Below are 21,692 nucleotides of genomic sequence, written 5' to 3' on the forward strand. Positions count from 1 at the left end.
ATAAACCATAAGATGTAACTCAGTAATATATTACTTGCACAGCTCTGCAAAGAATATAAATTAGGCATATTTGTACACACATTTTGTGTGGTCATTTACTAACAGGTAATTGCATATTATTTATGGCGGGGCGAAATGCATAAAACTGGACCCCGCAGCAAACGACACACAGCACGCATTACTGTCAGTAAATGATCATCTTGATCTGAGACAAGCAGAGCAGAGGGAATCCAAAGCACATGAAACCAAGATGTCATTTCAATGTGTGTAATATCTATCCCCTCCCCTTTTACTAAACCACTATAGCGTTTTTTTTTAGCACAGGGAGCCATGCTGAATGCTGCGCACTGTTCCTGACGCTCATAGGAACTCGCAATTTAGTAAAAGGGGAGGGTATGTTTTATAATTTCTGTTCTTGTAATTTACCACAAAATTTTTTGTTAGTTTATCTGTTTTTATAGTTTTTGTTTTTTTTTTGTATCCCACCTTTTCCAAGGCGGGTCAGTCACAGCAGATACATACATAAAACATTACACATTCCATGACCATTACAAACAATAAAATAGTAAAGCGACCTGCGCTATATCACTATATCCAAATGATATGAAATAATATCCATATTGTGACAGGAAAGCTCCTGTCACAGCTAATAAGATTGCTAGCCCAGTCAACAGTACAGCTCTCAAACCTGCAATCCCTAAGATAAAGCCTGTACACCCTGCTAAAAGTATTAGTTTAGTACAGCAGGAAAGAAGGGAGAAAAGGCAGGTGATGTCACAGCCAGAAATTCAGGCAGGGAGGGCACAGAAAACACAGTCTATCCCCTATTACTCCTTTCCCAGAGCTATAGAGAAACATAAGATCAACTCAGAGAGGGGTGGAGTTAGCCACAGCTCTGCAGTCAGGTAAGCCTCAAGCAGGGGGACTGCAGGTGAATAAATTAACCCCAGCTGACTCTAATAATAATAATAACTTTATTTTTCTATACCGCCATAGTTAAATGACTTCTAGGCGGTTCACATTGAAAGAAGGCTGGCCAATCAGTGAATTACAGAAAGCAAGAAGAGAAATGTTACATAAGAAATAGAAGTTACATGAGAAATTACATCAGGTTTGCAAAGGGGAAAATATATCATAGTGAGTGAAGGCCATCTGTTTAGGCGATGAATTTGTCAAATAGAACGGTTTTAATTGATTTTCGGAATGTGCCAAGGGAGGCAGGCACACGAGGAGCAGTCCAGAAGACTTCCCTTATCCACAAAACAGGAGTTTTGTTCCAGGTCAGGAAGGAAAGGCAGGAATATTCCCTTCAGAGAGGTATGGTAATACCCCATATAAGCCTTGGAAGGTAGGACTAGAGATTAGCTCCAGCCAGGAAGAATCGAAGAAGACCGAAGGCCCATCAAGACCAGTATCCTGTTTCCAACAGTGCCCACCCCAGGTCCCAAATACCTAGCTACTTCCCAAGTAGTAAAACAGATTTTATGCTGTTTATCCTAGGAATAAGCAATGGATTTCCCCAAGGCATCTCAATAATGGCCTATGGACTTCTCTTTTAGGAAATTATCCAAGCCTTTTTTAAACCCTGCTAAGCTAACTGATTTTACCACATTCTCTGGCAACAAATTCCAGAGTTTAATTACATGTTGTATAAAGAAATATTTTCTCCAGTTTGTTTTAAATCTACTAATTAGTATCTTCATCACATGCCCCCTAGTCTAGACCCTTATTTTTGGAAAGAGCGAACAAGTGATTCATATCTACTCTTTCTACACCACTCAGTATTTTATAGACCTCTATTATATCACCCTTGAGCCATCTCTTCTCCAAGCTGAAGAGCCCTAGCTGCTTTAGCCTTTCCTTATAGGGAAGTCGTCCCATCCCTTTTATCATTTTCATTGCCCTTCTTTGTACCTTTTCTATAAAGTGCTGCACATCAGTTCTAGGGCACAAATCTGAAAAGGGGGCATGACCAGGGCAGAAGCATGGGCAGATCATGGGTGCTCCTATAATTTATGCGCACTGTTATAGAATGCGCCTTATGTGTGTACAAGTTAGGCATGGGGATTTAGGACTGGCTTTCTTTGGCTTAAATGGATGCGCCTAAAAATTGTGATGCGCACTGGTGGTTAGCGCAACTCTATAAGGTGCGTGTAAATTTTATAGAATCGCGCTAAGCACCCTTCTAATCAGTGTTAATTTTTTGGGGCCTGTAACACTCAAAAAACAAAGAACATACACCACCATAAATATTTATGATGATATATATTATATCAATTAAATGTGCTCAGAGGAATCTTTAAACGTTATGAGACCGTTGTGTGAGTCGCGCCCACCATATGGTATCTCATCGCTCTCAATTTTAGCACATTGACAAAAAAGAATGAACGAAACATTTTTTAAAAATATATAAATAAAGGCACTTATCTCAGTATAAACTTCAATGGAGTGTATCGGAGTTCTTGTATATGTCAGGGTTCTGATGTGTTTCGCGTTAGCTGCCTCAGAGAATCCATTGTAGACTGTACAATACTCTTACTGAATAACGATCTCTGTAAACTAGCTTAGGAGATTCTCATGTCTTTTTGAACCAACATGAGAAACTCCTAAGCCAGTTTACAGAGATCGTTATTCAGTAAGAGTGTTGTACGGTGTACAACGGGTTCTCTAAGGCAGCTAACATGAAACGTGTCAGAACCCTGACATATATAAGAACTTTGACACACTCCAGTGAAGATATTTGCAAGTTTATATTGAGATAAGTGCCTATATATACAGTATATATATATAAAACTTTTTGTGTGCATACTGTACTTTTTGTCAATGTGCTATGATTGAGAGCGATGAGATATTTTATGGTGGGTGTGACTCACAGAATGGGCTCATAAACTTTTAAAATTTCCTCTGAGCACATTTAATTAATATGTTATATCATCATAAATATTTATGTTGGTGTATGTTCTTTGTTTTTTGAGTATTACACCTCAATCACCAGTTCCTTTATTAATCTAAATTCTCTTTTTCTCTGGATGTTTTTTTTGGGGTGCCATACTGTATATAGACTAGCCCTTTGTGCTTTTCTCATATGATTCCCCTTGTTCTGAGAACTACCTTCACTAGCGTACAGGGGCATAATCAAAAGAAATGTCTAAGTCCGATTCAGACGTATGGTGATTGACGTCCAAAGTTGGCAGTGGAAAATTGTCCATTCTCAAAAAATATTTCTAGAATATTTTTTTACCGAAAATCATCTATCTGGACGTCTAGACCATTGATTGTCCAGACCGCCAGTACGTCTATCTATCTTTATACCACATTTTCAACCAAAAATTCATCTAAGTCCCAAACGCCTAGAACAAAACAATTTAGGCATGGGAGAGGCCAGCATTGTGATGGACTGGCCACCCAGACATAGCAAGAGAACAGTGGGACACCTTACAGGGCACTGCTGTGAACTTTACAAAAAGTATGCCACATAAACATCTCACCAGAATTCTCTTATAGGATATGGTGATCCCCCCCCCCACAAACATATCCAAAACACACTATACCCACCTGCCTACAACCCCAACAGTCCTTGTGGCTACAGGTGCCACCTATATGGCAGTACAGTAGGATTTTGGCACTTGGATGACCTGGGCGGGTTTTTAGATGTGTTTAAGTTTCGATTTTGAGCCCCATAGTTTGCATTGTGAATCAGACTGTATCCCTGAGGAACCTGGGCTGTTCACCTCTGCTTTATATATGGCGCCTTATCTCATTAGGTTTGCAGTTGAATTATGTATTTAAAAGATTCATAACCCACGCTATTTTAAAATTCTAGATGGGTTACAAATAAAAATACAAACAATAAAATGAATTAATCTATATATATATAAAATCGGAGGTATGTATGTGTGTATGTATGTGTGTATGTATGTGTGTATGTGCCGCGATCACGCAAAAACGGCTTGACCGATTTGAACGAAACTTGGTATGCAGATCCCTCACTACCTGGGATGATATGTTCTGGGGGTCTCGCGGCCCACCTGCTCACGTGGGCGGAGCTACAAACATAAAATCAGATTTCACCCATTCATGTCAATGGAAAAAATGTAAAAAGCTGCCATTCTCACAGTAATTCAAAAACGGCTTGACCGATTTGAACGAAACTTGGTATGCAGATCCCTCACTACCTGGGGTGATATGTTCTGGGGGTCTCGCGGCCCACCTGCACACGTGGGCGGAGCTACAAACAGAAAATCAGATTTCACCCATTCATGTCAATGGAAAAAATGTAAAAAGCTGCCATTCTCACAGTAATTCAAAAACGACTTGACCGATTTGAACGAAACTTGGTATGCAAATCCCTCACTACCTGGGGTGATATGTTCTGGGGGTCTCGCGGCCCACCTGCACACGTGGGCGGAGCTACAAACAGAAAATCAGATTTCACCCATTCATGTCAATGGAAAAAATGTAAAAAGCTGCCATTCTCACAGTAATTCAAAAACGGCTTGACCGATTTGAACGAAACTTGGTATGCAGATCCCTCACTACCTGGGGTGATATGTTCTGTGGGTCTCGCGGCCCACCTGCACACGTGGGCGGAGCTACAAACAGATAATCAGATTTCACCCATTCATGTCAATGGAAAAAATGTAAAAAGCTGCCATTCTCACTGTAATTCAAAAACGGCTTGACCGATTTGAACGAAACTTGGTATGCAGATCCCTCACTACCTGGGGTGATTTGTTCTGGGGGTGTTGCGGCCCACCTGCACACGTTGGCGGAGCTACAAACAGAAAATCAGATTTCACCCATTCATGTCAATGGAAAAAACGTAAAAAGCTGCCATTCTCACTGTAATTCAAAAACGGCTTGACCGATTTGAACGAAACTTGGTATGCAGATCCCTCACTACCTGGGGTGATATGTTCTGGGGGTCTCGCGGCCCACCTGCACATGTGGGCGGAGCTACAAACAGAAAATCAGATTTCACCCATTCATGTCAATGGAAAAAACGTAAAAAGCTGCCATTCTCACAGTAATTCAAAAACGGCTTGACCGATTTGAACGAAACTTGGTATGCTGATCCCTCACTACCTGGGGTGATATGTTCTGGGGGTCTCGCGGCCCACCTGCACACGTGGGCGGAGCTACAAACAGAAAATCAGATATCACCCATTCATGTCAATGGAAAAAACGTAAAAAGCTGCCATTCTCACAGTAATTCAAAAACGGCTTGACCGATTTGAGCGAAACTTGGTATGCAGATCCCTCACTACCTGGGGTGATTTGTTCTGGGGGTCTTGCGGCCCACCTGCACACGTTGGCGGAGCTACAAACAGAAAATCAGATTTCACCCATTCATGTCAATGGAAAAAACGTAAAAAGCTGCCATTCTCACAGTAATTCAAAAACGGCTTGACCGATTTGAACGAAACTTGTTATGCTGATCCCTCACTACCTGGGGTGATATGTTCTGGGGGTCTCGCGGCCCACCTGCACACGTGGGCAGAGCTACAAACAGAAAATCAGATATTACCCATTCATGTCAATGGAAAAAATGTAAAAAGCTGCCATTCTCACAGTAATTCAAAAACGGCTTGACCGATTTGAACGAAACTTGGTATGCAGATCCCTCACTACCTGGGGTGATATGTTCTGGGGGTCTCTTGGCCCACAACTCTATGTTGCTTGCTCAAGGGTGGATTCACCCAACAATTTATATGTTCTTGCTCCTGGAGGTGAAACTAAAAATGTTGTTTATAATCACGTTTTGCGTTAGTTGTATTGTATTCATTTTGTCAAATATTTCACATTATAATTTGAATATTGTACTTTTTATTAAGCTGTAAAACAATAATTTCATTCACCACTATAAAGTATCTTTATTTGAATCCATTTACAGTGTTATTGCTATAATTAAATACCCATGCAACGCCGGGGCATCAACTAGTAAATAATAAAACAAACACAAGCAATCCAATAAAAATCTCTTCAAGGGACTGCAATATCTGCATCATTTCTTTCCTACAGGACATATTATACGTATACTGAAATACTTTCATCAGCAGTCCTTTCTTATAAGACACCACTAAAGGCCTTCCTGAAATCATGGGCTTTCAATAACTTTCTGAAAGAGGCATGGGTAGTCTTAACTCAGTTGGTAGAGAGTTCCACCACACAGGACCAGCATCATAAAAAACTGAGGAACGATATTCCATGAGCAGTATTTGTTTAACAGTAGGAGCTTCAAGTAGAATTAGGGTTTTGCCAGGTACTTGTGACCTGGTTTGCTCTCTGTGTACACAAGATACTGGGCTAGATGGTCCATTGGTCTGATTCTTGTGTTCTTATGTAGAAGTTGCCCATGTGCTTCTTATGTATAGCACCCCATGTACCTTAGAGCTGCCATATATATGCTAATAGTGGGTTTAAGCCTTTTTTAATTTTAATTTCTTATATGCCACCTGCACACCTGAAATCTATGAAACGTAGTGTATATTCAGATACAGTAGGTATTTTTCTGTCCCTGGAGGGCTCACTATCTAAAATTGTACCTGAGGCAATACGGGGTTAAGTGACTTTCTCACAATCACAAGAAACTGTAGTGGGATTTGAATTAGGCTCTCACCCTGCATTACCAGGGTGCCTAAGCGAAGGGAACTTGTTGTAGACTCCCCTCTCCCCCCCCCCCCGATGAGGAACAGTTCCACGTTATATTACAGCTAGAGAAATGCTGGGATTATGGGGGAAATGGTGAAGTGGTATGGATTATTTTGCAAAGGAGAGATGACATTTTCCTCTATACTGAAATGAATTATAGACCTTTTGCATAGAGCTGGAAAAACAAACAGATTACTCTTCTAGATCAGTGTCTCGCAAACTTTACGAGCCGCGGCACACTAAACTGGTGGCCGCGGCTTGAGGGCACCCGGAAGTGCGCAGATGTCACTGTGATGATGTCACGCGCATGCGCGGGTGCCCTCCAGACGGGGCCCTGAGCTGCCAGTAGGGGGTGCTGAAAAAGAAGAGGAGAGGCGCTGGTGGAGGCTGACTGCCTACAGCAGGGGTAGGGAACTCCGGTCCTCGAGAGCCGTATTCCAGTCGGGTTTTCAGGATTTTCCCAATGAATATGCATGAGATCTATTTGCATGCACTGCTTTCAATGCATATTCATTGGGGAAATCCTGAAAACCTGACTGGATTATGGCTCTCGAGGACCGGAGTTCCCTACCCCTGGCCTACAGGATGCTGCTCTCGCTGTGAGGGGCACATCCTGTAGGCGGTTGGTCACCGCATCTCCACCTCCCTGGCATCTTGAAGCACACCTGAAATCTCATGCGACACACTAGTTTGTGATACCCTTTTCTAGATGCTGAATGAGCCACACCATCTGCCATCCTGCCACACCATCTGTCATACTGTAGTTGCTTGTGCTTCTAATCTGGCAACTAGAACATAGAATAGCCTTACTGGGTCAGACCAATGGTCCTTCAAGCCCAGTAGCCCGTTCTCACGGTGGCCAATCCAGGTCACTAGTACCTGGTCAAAACCCAAGGAGTAGCGATATTCTATGCTACCGATACAGGTCAAACAGTGCTTCCCCCATGTCTTTCTCACTAACAGACTATGGACTTTTCCTCCAGGAGCTTGTCCAACCCTTGCTTAAAAACAGCTACGCTATACGCTCATACCACAACCTCTGGCAATGTGTTCCAGAGCTTAACTATTCTCTGAGTGAGAAAAAAAAATTTCCTCCTATTGGTTTCAAGAGTATTTCCCTGTAACTTCATCGAGTGTCCCCTAGTCTTTGTAATTTTTGACAGAGGGAAAAATCTATCCACCTCCTCAGGATTTTGTAGACGTCAATCTCTTTTCCAAGCTGAAGAACCCTAAGTGGAGTTGCACCACAGCTTTCTGTTCCTCTTCACCTATCTAGTTTGTTTAAAATGAGACAGCTGCAGAGCCTTGTTCTTCTTTCCACATAGCCTTATGGTGTGAGCAGTACAGATGATATTCCATTTTTCTTTGTTCCACTCGGTTTTTCATGGGGAACAGTTACAGCCATCTCTTCAATTCCAGCTCTTTCTAGTGTATAAAGCACATGGGCTACACAGCTGCTGTATCAACATGTGCTCTGGTAGAGCTGGTACTTGCTGTAGATAGCGTTCAATGCGTTGACCTTGTGGCTTTTGCTCTGTTCCTAGCTGGGGCATTGTGATAGAATTTTCTGTAATAACTCAACCTGACATTCTGTTTCTATTATAGAATTTCTCCACAAACTATCAGGTTTCTGATCAATGGCTTCTGAAGGTCTCACTCCTGCAAGCTATCCTTTGCATTGATCCTTGTTAGAATGAAATAGCGTTTGGCAGGAGCTGACAGCTTCAGTAGATGCCCTGGGTTTGCTTACTGTTTTGTTGAAACAACCTTTTCTGTCTTCACAGTGCTTCTAATGTTAAACATATTAAGGATAACATTCAAAAGATTCGTCTGGCTAAGTTACCCAGAAAAAAAAAGCTTTGCATTTAAAAACTCTGTCCCGCTAGCTGGTTTGACGAGGCAACTCATTGACAAGAAAATTAAACTGTCAGAGTTTGGGGTGTTCCGGGAGTGAAGTTGCGAGTTCAGTTGAACAGCATTACCTGCGTAAATCTAATCGGAGAACTCTACTAGAGTTAACCAGATCTCTGTATTCAATTCCACTGAATATTTGGCCGACCAAAAAATAATTTTCGAATAACTTTGCCACTTTACTGAATATGGCCTTTGTCATGTTCACTCTCCTTTGCCAAGATCACATTTAAATAGGCCTTTTGTACTAAATTGACTCTCCATTTAGTATTAATGGGGTCGATACTCAGCCCGTGGTAGTAAGTGGCTGGTAAGCCGCGGGCTGGACTAGCCCCAGTTATTCAATGCCGGATCATGCAAAGCTCCCAGCACTGGATATCTAGGTATGACAGCTGACCCAGAAGTTAACCATGCACTGATCAATATCCCGACTAGTAACTGGTTAACTTGCTCCATAAATTTAGGACATTTTGCTGTTCTAATTTTATGCAGTTACTTAGCTAGTGGACTGAAAATTGTCACTAGTGTAATTGCGGGCACCTATATAGTGTAGTGTAGTGGTTAGAGCTATAGCCTCAGTACCCTGAGGTTGTGGGTTCAAACTCTGTGCTGCTCCTCGTGACCCTAGGAAGTCTCTTAATTCTCCACTGCCCCAGGTACATTAGATAGATTGTGAGCCCACCGGAACAGATAGGGAAAATGCTTGAAATACCTGTATGTAAACCGCTTTGAGTGTGATTGTAAAAAACAAACAAACTGCAAAAAGGCGGTATACAAGTCCTAATCTGTTTCATTCTATGTATGATTCATCAATGTTGGATTACTCTAGTATTCTATAATGGAATCTGGGCACCCCCAATGTCGTTTTTCCACAAGGCATCAGAGTGCCTACAAGGAGGCGCCCACTTGGTGGCCACTTTGGTGGCCATTTGGTCTGTGTCTGTATATGGCCATTTGGTGGAGGATGGGCTGGGGAGGGTTTCAATGGCCGGGAGGGTGTAGATGGGCTGGAGTAGGTTTTAACGGAGATTTCGGCAGTAGGAACCCAAGCACAGTACTGGGTAGAGCTTTGGATTCTTGCCCAGAAATAGCTAAGAAGAAAAAATTAAAAAAATTTAAATCGAATCAGGTTGGGCAGACTGGATGAACATTTGGGTCTTTATCTGCCGTCATCTACTATGTTACTATGTTACTTATGGAACTGCCACCTTAAGGGGCAATTCCATTATACAGGTGCTAATATTTATGTGCTCATTCCGGTCATAAATGTTTAGAATAATTGTTTTTACTTGTGTATGTGCTCTTACACACTTGTAAATGTTAAAATTCTGCCTAAGTTCTATTCTGCACAAGGCGAGCTCAACCTGTGGAACATGTGAGGCGCCGGCCTAGGGCACCAGTGATAAAGGCGTGTCAAATCACCAGTCTGGCCTTCCTTCAGTTTCCTAGATGGACAGATTCTGTACTGGCATTTTTGTGCTCTTTATCACCAGTGCCTCACCTGGTCCTGCAGGAGGTGGGCCTTCAAAGAAATGGGGATATAGTGGATCACAGGTGGGGTGTTTGGGGGGGGGGGAATAGAGGGAGTCAATGGCACAGCTAGGGAGGCTGGCACCCATGGCGGTGGTGCCTGGCATTGCTGTGCCATGCACCCACCCCCTGCTCTTCCCAGCCGCTAGTGCACACCGTCCCCCGCGTACCTCTTGAAACATTCACCGGTGTTAGGTGCATCTTCTTCCTGCTGCTCTCACCTGCCTCAGCTCCTTTCTGACGTAACGTTCTGGTCGTGTGACCAGGAAGTGATGTCAGAAGGGAGCCAAGGCCAGTGCGAGCAGCAGGTTGAGGATGCTGCTCGCGCTGGCAAACATTTCAAAAGGTACGCAGGGGAAAGGGTGTGGAGAGGATGAGAGGCGCTGGCCTTAGTGCATGGGAAATACTCATAAGGGTGCGCTGAAAGCCACTTTTTTACTGTTGATTTATAAAGTGGCCCCCTATATAACATAAGCGTGTATTTACAGAACAGCACTGAGACAGAATTTTAAAATTTATTTACATGAGTAATGGGTGTGTAAATCTTAGAATATTTATAAAAGTACCCCCATAATTTCAGGGTCTGTCTTCTGAATGTGTCCACTTTCAATCTGTGTGTAATGTGGTATGTACATATAAATACCACCTGTTCTCTAAGTTACTTATATGTGCATACTAATTTACAAGCGTAACCCTTCTAATATTGCCACGTAGAAACAAAGGTCAGCAAACAATTTGTAGGTGAGCTCTCAAAAAATGAAGCTTCTTTCATTACTCAGCCTAAAATGAGAATTGATATAGGGCATTTATCAGTGCTTACCAATTTTTTGGCACCAATGGGGAACTCATTCAGGTCATGACCTCAAATACAGGTTTTGTGACCCTATTTGGGGTTGTGACTCACAGTTTGGGAAATACCTCTGAAAGCTAGTCATAGGCATATTAAGTTGGTTCAGTAAAAAAAAAATGTCACCTACAATTTGTTTATTAAGCTTTATTTTTAGAAAAAATTCAGCAAGCTGAGAAATTCATAGAGCTGGCTTCCCATTCTCCTTCAGGTATTTGTTGCTGTAGAATGAAATTACCTGCACACAAAGTTCTTCATGCAAGTATCCAGAGAGGTTAGGCAGTTGGGTTTTTCCTTGGTCTCATATGAGCAGATCGGGACAATGGTTTGTCTCCGTCGTTCTGTACATGCCATGTCATCACATGGACAGAAAAGCAGCTCATGGGTGAACTGCAGTGGCACACGATCAAAAAACTTCCGCAGAGCCTTGTGGCACTTAGAGCGGTTGCAGGTGTCCGTTCGAGGGTTCCGTCGGAGGCAGAAGTTGACGTATTCTGTGCGCAGCTTCTGGCAGGTGCCATCCACGTTGCAGGCCTTTGCTGCATCCAGGCAGCGGTTTACCTGGGTGACTTCATTCTCCAAACCTGCAGAGATATCAAACCAGCAGAATATTATTTCAGATTAGTACTGAAGATCCAAACTTTGGGAATCTTCCCTTTCCTTGGAAAGAGACCAAAAACTTGCAAAGCAATAAATAGCAATTCGTCATCCAGACCAAGAAGATGCCAATGGTCATTACTTTAAATATATTGTAGTCATCTATGTAGCCAAATAATTATTAGGGTTCCTGAGATAGACTCTATGAATATTGTAACCAGGAGCTTCAAAGAGCCTATAGATGAATAGATTTAAGTTTATGTAGAAAGACTGCTGAGTTTTCTGATTTAGGATCCTAAGTTAGGCCCCTAAGTTAAAAATCTGCTCATTCGCAAAATAAGATTCAAGATTGTCGACCAGACATAGTTTCAATTGGCTCTTCTTTAGTGAACTGTAGAGGAGCTGCTGCTAAATGGTACAAACGGTTTAAATTAAATATTTGTGAGATGCCAAGGGGGATTCAAGGCATTTGGGAATCTGACCTAGATATTAAATTGGATGAAACCCAATGGAAACTAGTTTGGCAATAAGCTATGTCATCATTACATTCAGCAAATCTAATGCAATCTTCCTTCTTTGTGATTCATAAGGCATTTTGGACTCCAGTTAAATTATTTAAAATAGATAATTCTAAAGGGAAGTTTTTTTGGTCTTGTAAAATTGGAATTGGAACTTTAGAACATATGCTATTTAAATGTCCATATGTTGCATCGTATTGGAGTAAGATTTGGTTAACAATGTCAAATTTACTTTCTGTAAGAGAACTATTGACTTATTCAATAATTATTTTGGGAGAATATGGTCTTTAATTGACATTAAGTACTTATAAAAAAAAACTGTTACTTAAGAATTTAACACTGATTGCAATCAAAACAATTTTATCTAATTGGAAAGACTTCTCTAAATTGGAATATAACATTTGGTGTAATATGGCATGTTTATATAGCAAATATGAAAAAATATGTGCAATTAAAGGTCTGCTTTAGAAAGCCGCACGTCAACAGCCCCGAAGCCCTTTAAATCTCTATGGGCTTCGGAGATGTTACCGCAGCAGCCCACGCTAAACGGTTTCGTAAAAGAGGCCCTATGTATGGCAATATCAAAAAATATAAAAAGATTTGGAACTGTTTATTGAATATGAAGGAGTAAAGGTCTGTAATTTTTTTGTGTGTGTGTGTATGTGTGTGTTATGACAACCTTGATTCTTAACTTTAGATTGTGTTAGTATATTTTTGTTACTTCATTATATTGATTTATTTAAATTTTAATAAAAATATTTTTGAAAAAAAAAAAAAAAGAATCTCTTTTCAGCTGATTTGAGGCACTTAATTTTAACTTTAAGCGCTTTAAACTGAGGCACCTAAATTTATATAAGCTACTGATAAGTGCTAAACTCTAAACTTCACTCCCAGACCGTGGATCCACCCATTTCTTAGAATCCTAAATTTAGGGAATTGGTATTGGAGGCTTTTCGTTTTGGAAGATCTAAAAACCTGACTCTTAAGGACTGGTGCCTAGATCGTCAGCCTAAAAGCTCAGCATGCAAATTAAGAGAGCAGCAAAGATAAATGCTCCCAAGGAATACTTTGTTCTCAGATTAACACAAGGACAATTAGTTGCACTAAATAACATATAAGGCTTCTTTTATCAAACCGCGCTAGCGGGGTTAATGCGCGTGACTTTTCATCACGCGTTAACCCCCACGCTGGCCTAAAACTGCTGCCTGCTTAAGAGGAGGCGGCAGCGGCTAGCGTGGCCAGCGGTTTAGCGCACGGTATTACACGCTTTAAACCGTCAGCGTGCCTTTGTAAAAGGAGCCCATAGACATTATCCACCTCTTGACGGTAATTTACAGAATACTAGCAGTTATGCATGTAAGCATTAGGCACTATTCCATAACGTGCGCACCAAAGTAGGGTTGCCAGACATGCGTATTTTGCCAAATATATCCTCCTTTGAGGACATGTCCGGGGGTACGGACAGCTTTTCAAAACCCGGGATTTTGTCTGGCTTTTGAAAAGCCTCCTCTAATCACGTGGGACAGGGAGGAAATCTGCGCATGCGCAGGCAGTGGGGGCTGGGGCTAGGGCGGGACTGGGGGGGATTAGGGCATTACAGGGCGGAACTGGGCGGGCCTGGAGGGGGGGCGGGTGTAGGGGTCCAGATTTTCCAATTGGAAAAGCTGGCAACCCTACACCAAAGTCACTTGGCGAATAATTGCGAAAGGGTGTAAATGTTAGCAGAATACGGGTGCATGTCGCCAAGTGATGGACATAAGATTTAGAACACTATCATGGCAAAAATGGGTGTACCTAAATTTCAGTGTAGCAACACTTTGGCCCTCTTTTACTAAGGTGTGCTAACCAATTAGCATGCGCTAATCGCTAACGCTTGCATGTTAGTCTATGGACTTGTTAGCATTTAGCATGCGCTAATTTGATTAGAGCTAATCAGTTAGCGCACCTTAGTAAAAGAGGGGGTTTGTGCTAGTATTCTATAATGGTTTAGGAACTAGGGTTACCATGGCCACGCCCTGTTCCACTCCACCCTACCCCAGTCTGCCTCCAGCCCTGCTCTGTTCCGCTTCCAGCCTTGCCCCAGTAAGTCTCACATCAATAGTTTGTAAACTCATGGAAACTCTACTTAAAGGGAAATTAGACACGATATTGGATGAGGGGAATCTGAGGGATCCCTGTCAACATGTATTCACTAGGGGCAGGTCATGCCAATCCAATCTTATCAGCTTCTTTGACTGGGTGACAGGAAAGCTGGACTCGGGAGAGTCTCTGGACATAGTGTACTTGGATTTCAGTAAAGTGTTTGACAGTGTCCCACACCGTAGACTATTAAACAAGATGAAATCGATGGGGTTAGGTGAGAAACTAACGGCATGGGTCAATGATTAGCTGAGTGGAAGACTTCAGAGGGTGGTGGTCAATGGCACCCTCTCTAAGACATCGGAGGTAACTAGTGGAGTGCTGCAGGGCTCAGTCCTGGGACCATCCCTTTTTAACATATTCATAAGGGACTTGACCCAAGGGCTTCAGGGAAAAGTAGCGCTGTTTGCCGACGACGCCAAACTGTGTAATATAGTAGGTGAAAGCGATCTCACGGATGGTATGGCGCAGGATCTGATCAAGTTGGAAAACTGATCCTCAACATGGCAGCTGGGCTTCAACGCATAGAAGTATAAGGTGATGCATCTCGGCAGCAGAAATCCATGCAGAACATACACCTTGAATGGAGAAACACTAGCTACGACCTCAGAAGCAGTGGCGTACCTAGGGTATGTGGCACCCGGGGCCCATCATTTTTTGACCCCCCCATGTAAAAAAATATTTTTTGTAATGACCATGAAACGGAATAAATGGTCAGAATAGAAACAGGCAGTGAAAATTTTCTTATATTCCAAACATAACATAACATAAATTATGTCTGAATTGTCATGACATCAGAAGTACATATGGAGTAGTTGCAGGTGATGCTTGGGACAGTTCTGATTGTGTTAATTCGGTTTTATGTGTCTTTTGAATAGAAGGGTTTTTATTTCTTTTTGAAGGTTTTGCAGTCTGTGGTCGATGTCAATTGGTTGTAGAGTTGGGGGTCGAGTGTTGCAGCTCGAATGGCTAGGAGGTTGTCGAACAGTTTTTTTCTTTTGCCGTTTTTGGTTGGAGGGTGTGTGAATGGTGCGTGAGTTCTCCTATGTCTGTTTGAAGTGAATTGAATTATTTAGCTGAAGAAATTAGTTACCCCCTCATCCCACACACATTAATTCTCTTCCATTTTTGTTCCCATTATAAAAAACACTGATAAGTTCCCAGAAAAAAAATACATTAAAATAAGAAGTGAAAACAAATGCCCCTACAGATGAGAACATAACATAAGAATAGCCTAACTGGGTCAGACCAATGGTCCATCATGCCCAGTAGCCCATTCTCATGGTAGCCAATCCAGAACACTAATACCTGGTCAAAACCCAAAGAGTAGCAACATTCCATGCTACCGATCCAGGGCAAGCAGACACTTCCCCCATGTCTTAATAACAGATTATGGACTTTTCCTCCAGGAATTTGTCCAAATCTTTCTTAAAACCAGCTACAATATCTGCTTTTACCATAACTTCTGGCCACTTCATTTTTAAGTTTAGATGTTTCCTTTCAAACAGAGACCTTGCTAGATGTCAAATACAGCACAAGGTAACTTCACATGGACTTAGCTGTGCAGGAAATGTGAATCTCCTCATACACCCACCATATAGTGCAAAAATGTGCAAAGGTCTGTTTTTTTCTTTCGATCACTACATAGCCTAATGCCACACAAGCAGGGGTAAATGGTAGTTGATATAAGTGGTTGAAGAAAATAAGGGTGGGCTTATTTCTTTTAATTTTAATGTTTGTATAATAACATTACTGCTGTCTCCTCTCCTTGATATGGACTGTAATTTCTATTTATTTCATTTGTTTGAAGTATGTAACATTATAGTAAATAAATAAATATAAAGATCTTTGATGTGTGAACTTCAGCTTGTCTGCGGTGTTCTTTGCTCACATGTTTAAAGACAATAGACTGTTTTCAGTCCAATTCTTTATATGTGAGGTTGCTAACTATTGGACCCCTGAGGAAGGCGTGTTCGCCGAAACACGGACCGTGTAGGGTCCGGTTGGACTTTTACCACTGTATTTTTTATCATTGTACTTTTTTCATTTAATTTTCATGTTTTTATATGTCAATGTTTAATAAATTATCTCCAGAACATCTGTATCCACAGTTTTTTGTTTTTGTTTTCATCGGCGGATTGTTTTCACTGTGGATTATTGGGTCTCCCCATTTTTCTTTGTTGTGCTGCACTTCTTAATTATAATGTACTACACTGTATATGGGATCAGAACTCTCTTGATGTTGAGAACTGCGATAACAAAGCTTCTTGAAAGCAACAACCAAAGTCATGGACTGACCTGAGGAAACAGGGGCATCCTTTCTCTTAATATGCCATCCATCAAACAAATTCTCCTTCAGCCTTCAGGACTACATGCATTGTCTGAGAGGCTATGATAACAGAGTATACATCCAGGAAAAATGTGTCACAGCGTTACACATCAAGCAGGCCTTAACTGCTCCCAGCGTTAGAGGTCACAAAATATGAAACTGGCAATAAAACCTAAATGGTATTCTTTACCTTTCAAACCTTCTGCAGCTACGTTGGGGTTTGTTCTCTCGTAACCGCAGCATATCAAGTGCCACGATTTGCAGAGACACCAAGGGTGTCCCATGTGAAAGGGTAAGATTGAAGGCCAAAAAGTGAAACTTGCTTACCCCTGGGGTGTCCAACCTGTGGCCCAAGGGCCGCATGTGTCCCCGTGAAGTATTTTGTGCGGCCCTGGTCGAGGGTGATGCAGTGTTTTCCTCTGCTGTCCCCGGGTGTTTACCGTCTTGCCAGCTCCCTCCTCTGTCTTGCTGCAGCGTTTGCGCAGCCGCAGAAAATTTTTTTTCGGCCAATGCGGCCCAGGGAAGCCAAAAGGTTTGATACCCCCGCTATAGACAATAGGTCACCCAAAGCAGAATGTGTAGGGCAGATGTGTGTGCAAAGTAATGTTAAGAAGTGTGTTGGGTGGGGGGAGGAAGTCTTAGATTCGGAACAACTTATCTGGGAGGCCATTGGCTCCTTTGGTCACTCATTTTCTCACTCTCTTCACTTCCAAACACTTAGGTCTGGTGAAGAAAACTCAGGATGGCATTAAAAAAAAGTCACAATATACTACTTTTGTAGAGATGATAGAAGGATAATTCTTTAACCTAGCTGTAAATGTTTAGCATACACTTAACATACATATTGTGCACATACCCAGTGTGCCTCAGAATTATTCCGCAAATACCTGCTTAACTTGCATAGGGTTACCAGATGTCTGGGAAAACCTGGACAAGTCCTCTTTTCACAGGACTGTCCGGGGACCCGGAGGAATTTCTGAAACTCAGCAATTAGTCTGGGTTTTGGAAGACCCCCGAGCTCAGAGCCGTGTCTGGAGGGCTTCTGTGCATGCACGGCCATTGATGTGATGAGGTTACACGCATGTGAGTGACGTCATCGCATCTACATCCACGCACGCAAAGAGGCCCTCCAGACACGGCCCTGAATTCAGGAAAGGAGACACGAGGTTTGTGTGGGGGCAGGGCTGGGAGCAGATCAGGCTGGGAATGGGGTAGAATGGAGCGGGGCCAGATGTCCGGATTTCCTCGGACATGTGCTCCTTTTGAGGACATGTCCGGGGGTGTGGACGGCTTTCCAAAACCCGGCATTTTGTCAGGGTTATGAAAAGCTTTCCTTCTGGTAGGAAGGCATCCACGCATGATGTCATTGCATCGTATCCGCGCATGCGTGGATGTCATGCCTGATGAGAGCAGGGGGCGGGACTAGGGCGGGATCAGGAGCATGATGGGTCAGAACCGGGGCATGACGGGTGGGGATGGGTGGAGCTGGGCGAGTCTGGAGACGGGTCAACGGTTCCGGATTTTCCAGACGGAAAATCTGGTAACCCTAGGTAACCCTAGTATTTACAATGGGATGAACACATGGGCAGAGCATGGGTGGGACACAGGGGTGACTTCCACATATGCATGAAACAGAATACTGTAAGTTAGGCATGTCCCTGTCCCATTTACATACCCCCGTTTATATCAGCTCTATGGCTGGTGTATGTGTGAGTGCCTAACTCTAGAATTTTATAACGGAACCATTATAGAACAGGCTCCTACCACAGAGCCTTGGGGTGCATAAATGAAGGCGCCCACTTAATAGCACTGCCTCTAAACCAGGGATCTCAAAGTCCCTCCTTGAGGGCCGCAATCCAGTCGGGTTTTCAGGATTTCCCCAATGAATATGCATTGAAAGCAGTGCATGCACATAGATCTCATGCATATTCATTGGGGAAATCCTGAAAACCCGACTGGATTGCGGCCCTTAAGGAGGGACTTTGAGATCCCTGCTCTAAACCTAGTAGAATCTTTCACATACTGCCCAATAAATGCTGTGATTACAATGAAAAAAGTAAAATTCCGCCCACTCGTGCTTCTTCTATACTAGGCCTCAGAGGCCTTCTTGGAAAGCCATATTTTGAGGTTCCACTAATATTCTAGAGCAGTGGTTCCCAACCCTGTCCTGGAGGACCACCAGGCCAATCGGGTTTTCAGGCTAGCCCTAATGATTATGCATGGAGCGGATTTGCAAGCCTGTCACTTCCATTATATGCAAATCTCTCTCATGCATATTCATTAGGGCTAGCCTGAAAACCCGATTGGCCTGGTGGTCCTCCAGGACAGGGTTGGGAACTACTGGGGTAGAGCAACTGATTCCATAAAACAGGTACTATAGAAAAAGGGCTCTTTTTAAATGAACAGGAAAACCGATAATTCCTATCAGTAGTCAATGTCAGTAAATATGTTTCATGAGACCTAAGAACTCGAGTAAGGGCATAGCAATAGAAGAAGCCTCTTGAATAATTTGGTCTTATATTATTCATTGTCTTGAACGTCAAACATAAAATATTAAACTGAATCTTATATTACACTGGTAACTAATGAAGAGCTTTCCTAACTGATGTAATGTGAGTCTGGAAACTGGTATTTCAATAAACATGTTATAGTGCTCTTGACTTCTTGCAGATGTTGGTATCTTGATATACAAAGCACAATGTTACTGCTTCATTAGAAAAAGAAAAGATTTTAGGTGCCAAAATAGCTATAGATAAAAATAAGCATTGGTTGCTATAGGGCAGGGCTGCCCAAGTCCGGTCCTCGAGATCTACTGGCAAGCCAGGTTTTCAGGATATCCACAATGGACATGCATGCAAGAAGGCAGTGCAGGCAAATCTCTCTCATGCATATTCATTGTGGATATCCTGAAAACCTGGCCTGCCAGTAGATCTCGAGGACCGGACTTGGGCAGCCCTGCTATAGGGTTACCAGATGTCTGAGAAAACCCAGACATGTCCTTTTTTTGAAGATTGTCTGGGTACCTGGATGGCTTTTCAAAAAATGGGGGTGTCTGTCCGGGTTTAGAAGGCTCTCCTGACTTCCCCACTTACCTCATCCCCAGGCCCAGCCACTGTAATTGAATCTTTAGGCAGCCGGCATTAGCAACAAGGTAAGCCTGCTGCCGCCTCTCTGCAGCGACTTCCTGTTCCCACTTAGGTGTGACTTGAAGAGAGGCAGCTTCCAGGGCAGGTCAGTGGCAGCAGGCTTACCTCATTGCTAATGCCAGCTGTTTGAAGATTCAATTACAATGAACAGCTGGGGAAGAGATAGGTGGGGGAGTCAGGATCTAGAGAGCAGCATAAGAGGAGAGAGGGCAGGAGGAGAGGGGACTGGAGAAACAGCATGAAGGGAGGGAGGGGAGAGGAAGGAAAGGGGAAAAACAACATGGAGATAGGGCTGGAGAAAAATCATGGATGGAGGAAGAGAAAGAGGGAGAAGCATCATGGAAAGGGCTGGAGAAACAGTATGGATGGAGAGAAAGAGGGAGGGAGGTAGGACTGGAGAAACAGCATAGAGGGAGGGAGGGTGGGCTTGATAAACAACATAGATGGAGGGAAAGAGGGAGGGAGAAACAGCATGGAGGGAGGGATGGAGGAAGACAGGAGAAGCATTATGGAGAGAGTGCTAGAGAAAAAAGCATGGAGTAAGACAGTGTTGAATGGGAGGGAGAATGGAGGGGAGGAGAGTGCTGAATGAAGGGGAGAGACAGAAACAGCAAGAGAGAAGGTTGGAAGGAGCGAGAAGGGCACCCATGTGGGGGGTTGGAAGGAGAGAGAGAGAGAGAGAGAGAGAGAAAGAAAGAAGCACTCACAGGAGAGGAGGGTTGGAAGGAGAGAGAGAAGGGGGGGAGAGAGAGAAGCACTAAGAGGATACAAAGGATGGGAAGGGGGACCAAAGAAATGGTAGATTGTGAGCAGGGCTGTGGGAGGGGTCATGTGTCTCTTTTTTTTGTCTTCACAAATAAGGTATCCTAAAGCTGCTATATTTGTCACTTCTGCCTTATAGTGATGGCTGCTAAGTTAAAAGGGATCTACGATTTAAGGATTTGGTCTGTTTCATATGGCAGCTGTGGATATTCCCAGTCCCTGTACTGTATAGATGCATAGCTTAGAAGGAATTTTCTAGCTGGCTTCTCATATTTAACTAGCCAGGGAGGAACAAACATTGTACCAGAATAGATAAAAGGAGAAAATGTAGAGGGAAACTTGTCTTTTTCCTCCCTCTCAGAATCAGCCTGCGTGCCCAGTGTCTAATAGGTTCAGGCCTTGAACAGGGTAGATTCCAAGAACTCCTCTAGTCTTGGAACAAATGACAGCAGAGTGAAACAAAGCAAATTGCCCTTATATGGAAGACCGACACTCTAGCGATAGTACCCCGAGAATACCACTAGGGGTCAGCAGTGGGGGGAGGGAATGCTGCTTCGGCTTCTGCACAGGGAAGTAGGGAGGGAGACAGAAAGAAAGGAACAAAGACACAGGGGCAGGGAGAGAGACAGAAAGAAAGGCAGACATATATTCTAGCACCCGTTAATGTTACGGGCTTAAAGACTAGTTAATACAATAATACATATGATGTGATTTCAATATTATAATTAAATAATTTAACTCCTCAACATACATTTCCCTTCCCCCACCCACCCATCTTCCCTGGATGTGTAAAGAAATCTAATGAAAAGGGAAGAAAAATGACCCTTACTGTAATGCAACAGAAGTAGTCAATGGACTCCATACATCATTAAAGGACTTACTAGTCCCCAAACGTTCCGCCATCATTCTTTCATACTTATATGTGGTACGCACATTTACCCACCAAAAAGTATAATTATAATGCACCTCTGTACTTCTAATGTCCTGACATACCATATGTAATCCGCGGAATAGAAATCACTAATGTAATATAATGTAATAACTAGTTACATGACCACATAATTCATATTTGGGGGTGTCTGCGTGCTTTTGAAGTACTAAATTGTAAGGCACAATGAAGCCATGGTTCAAAATGTTAGAAATACCTTTACCTAGGGTTTACCAGATGTCTGGATTTCCCCGGATATGTCCTCCTTTTGAGGGTCTGGACGGCTTTTCAAAACCCAGCACTTTGTCTGGGTTTTGGAAAGCTGTGTTGGGCA

The 21,692-nt window shown here is 42.8% G+C and overlaps 1 protein-coding gene across 1 annotated transcript in view; it reads right to left on the reverse strand.

The window, feature by feature from the left end:
* The window catches only part of GFRA4 (GDNF family receptor alpha 4), a 368,472-nt gene that overhangs the window by 54,438 nt on the left and 292,342 nt on the right, over positions 1 to 21,692 (reverse strand). Inside the window, exon 4 of the mRNA XM_033953199.1 lies at positions 11,178 to 11,523. Coding sequence (XP_033809090.1) covers positions 11,178 to 11,523 — 346 coding nt within the window. The remainder of the gene's footprint in view (positions 1 to 11,177; positions 11,524 to 21,692) is intronic.

Source organism: Geotrypetes seraphini, chromosome 1 (assembly GCF_902459505.1).
Source record: "Geotrypetes seraphini chromosome 1, aGeoSer1.1, whole genome shotgun sequence".
NCBI classification, from domain to species: Eukaryota; Metazoa; Chordata; class Amphibia; order Gymnophiona; family Dermophiidae; genus Geotrypetes; species Geotrypetes seraphini.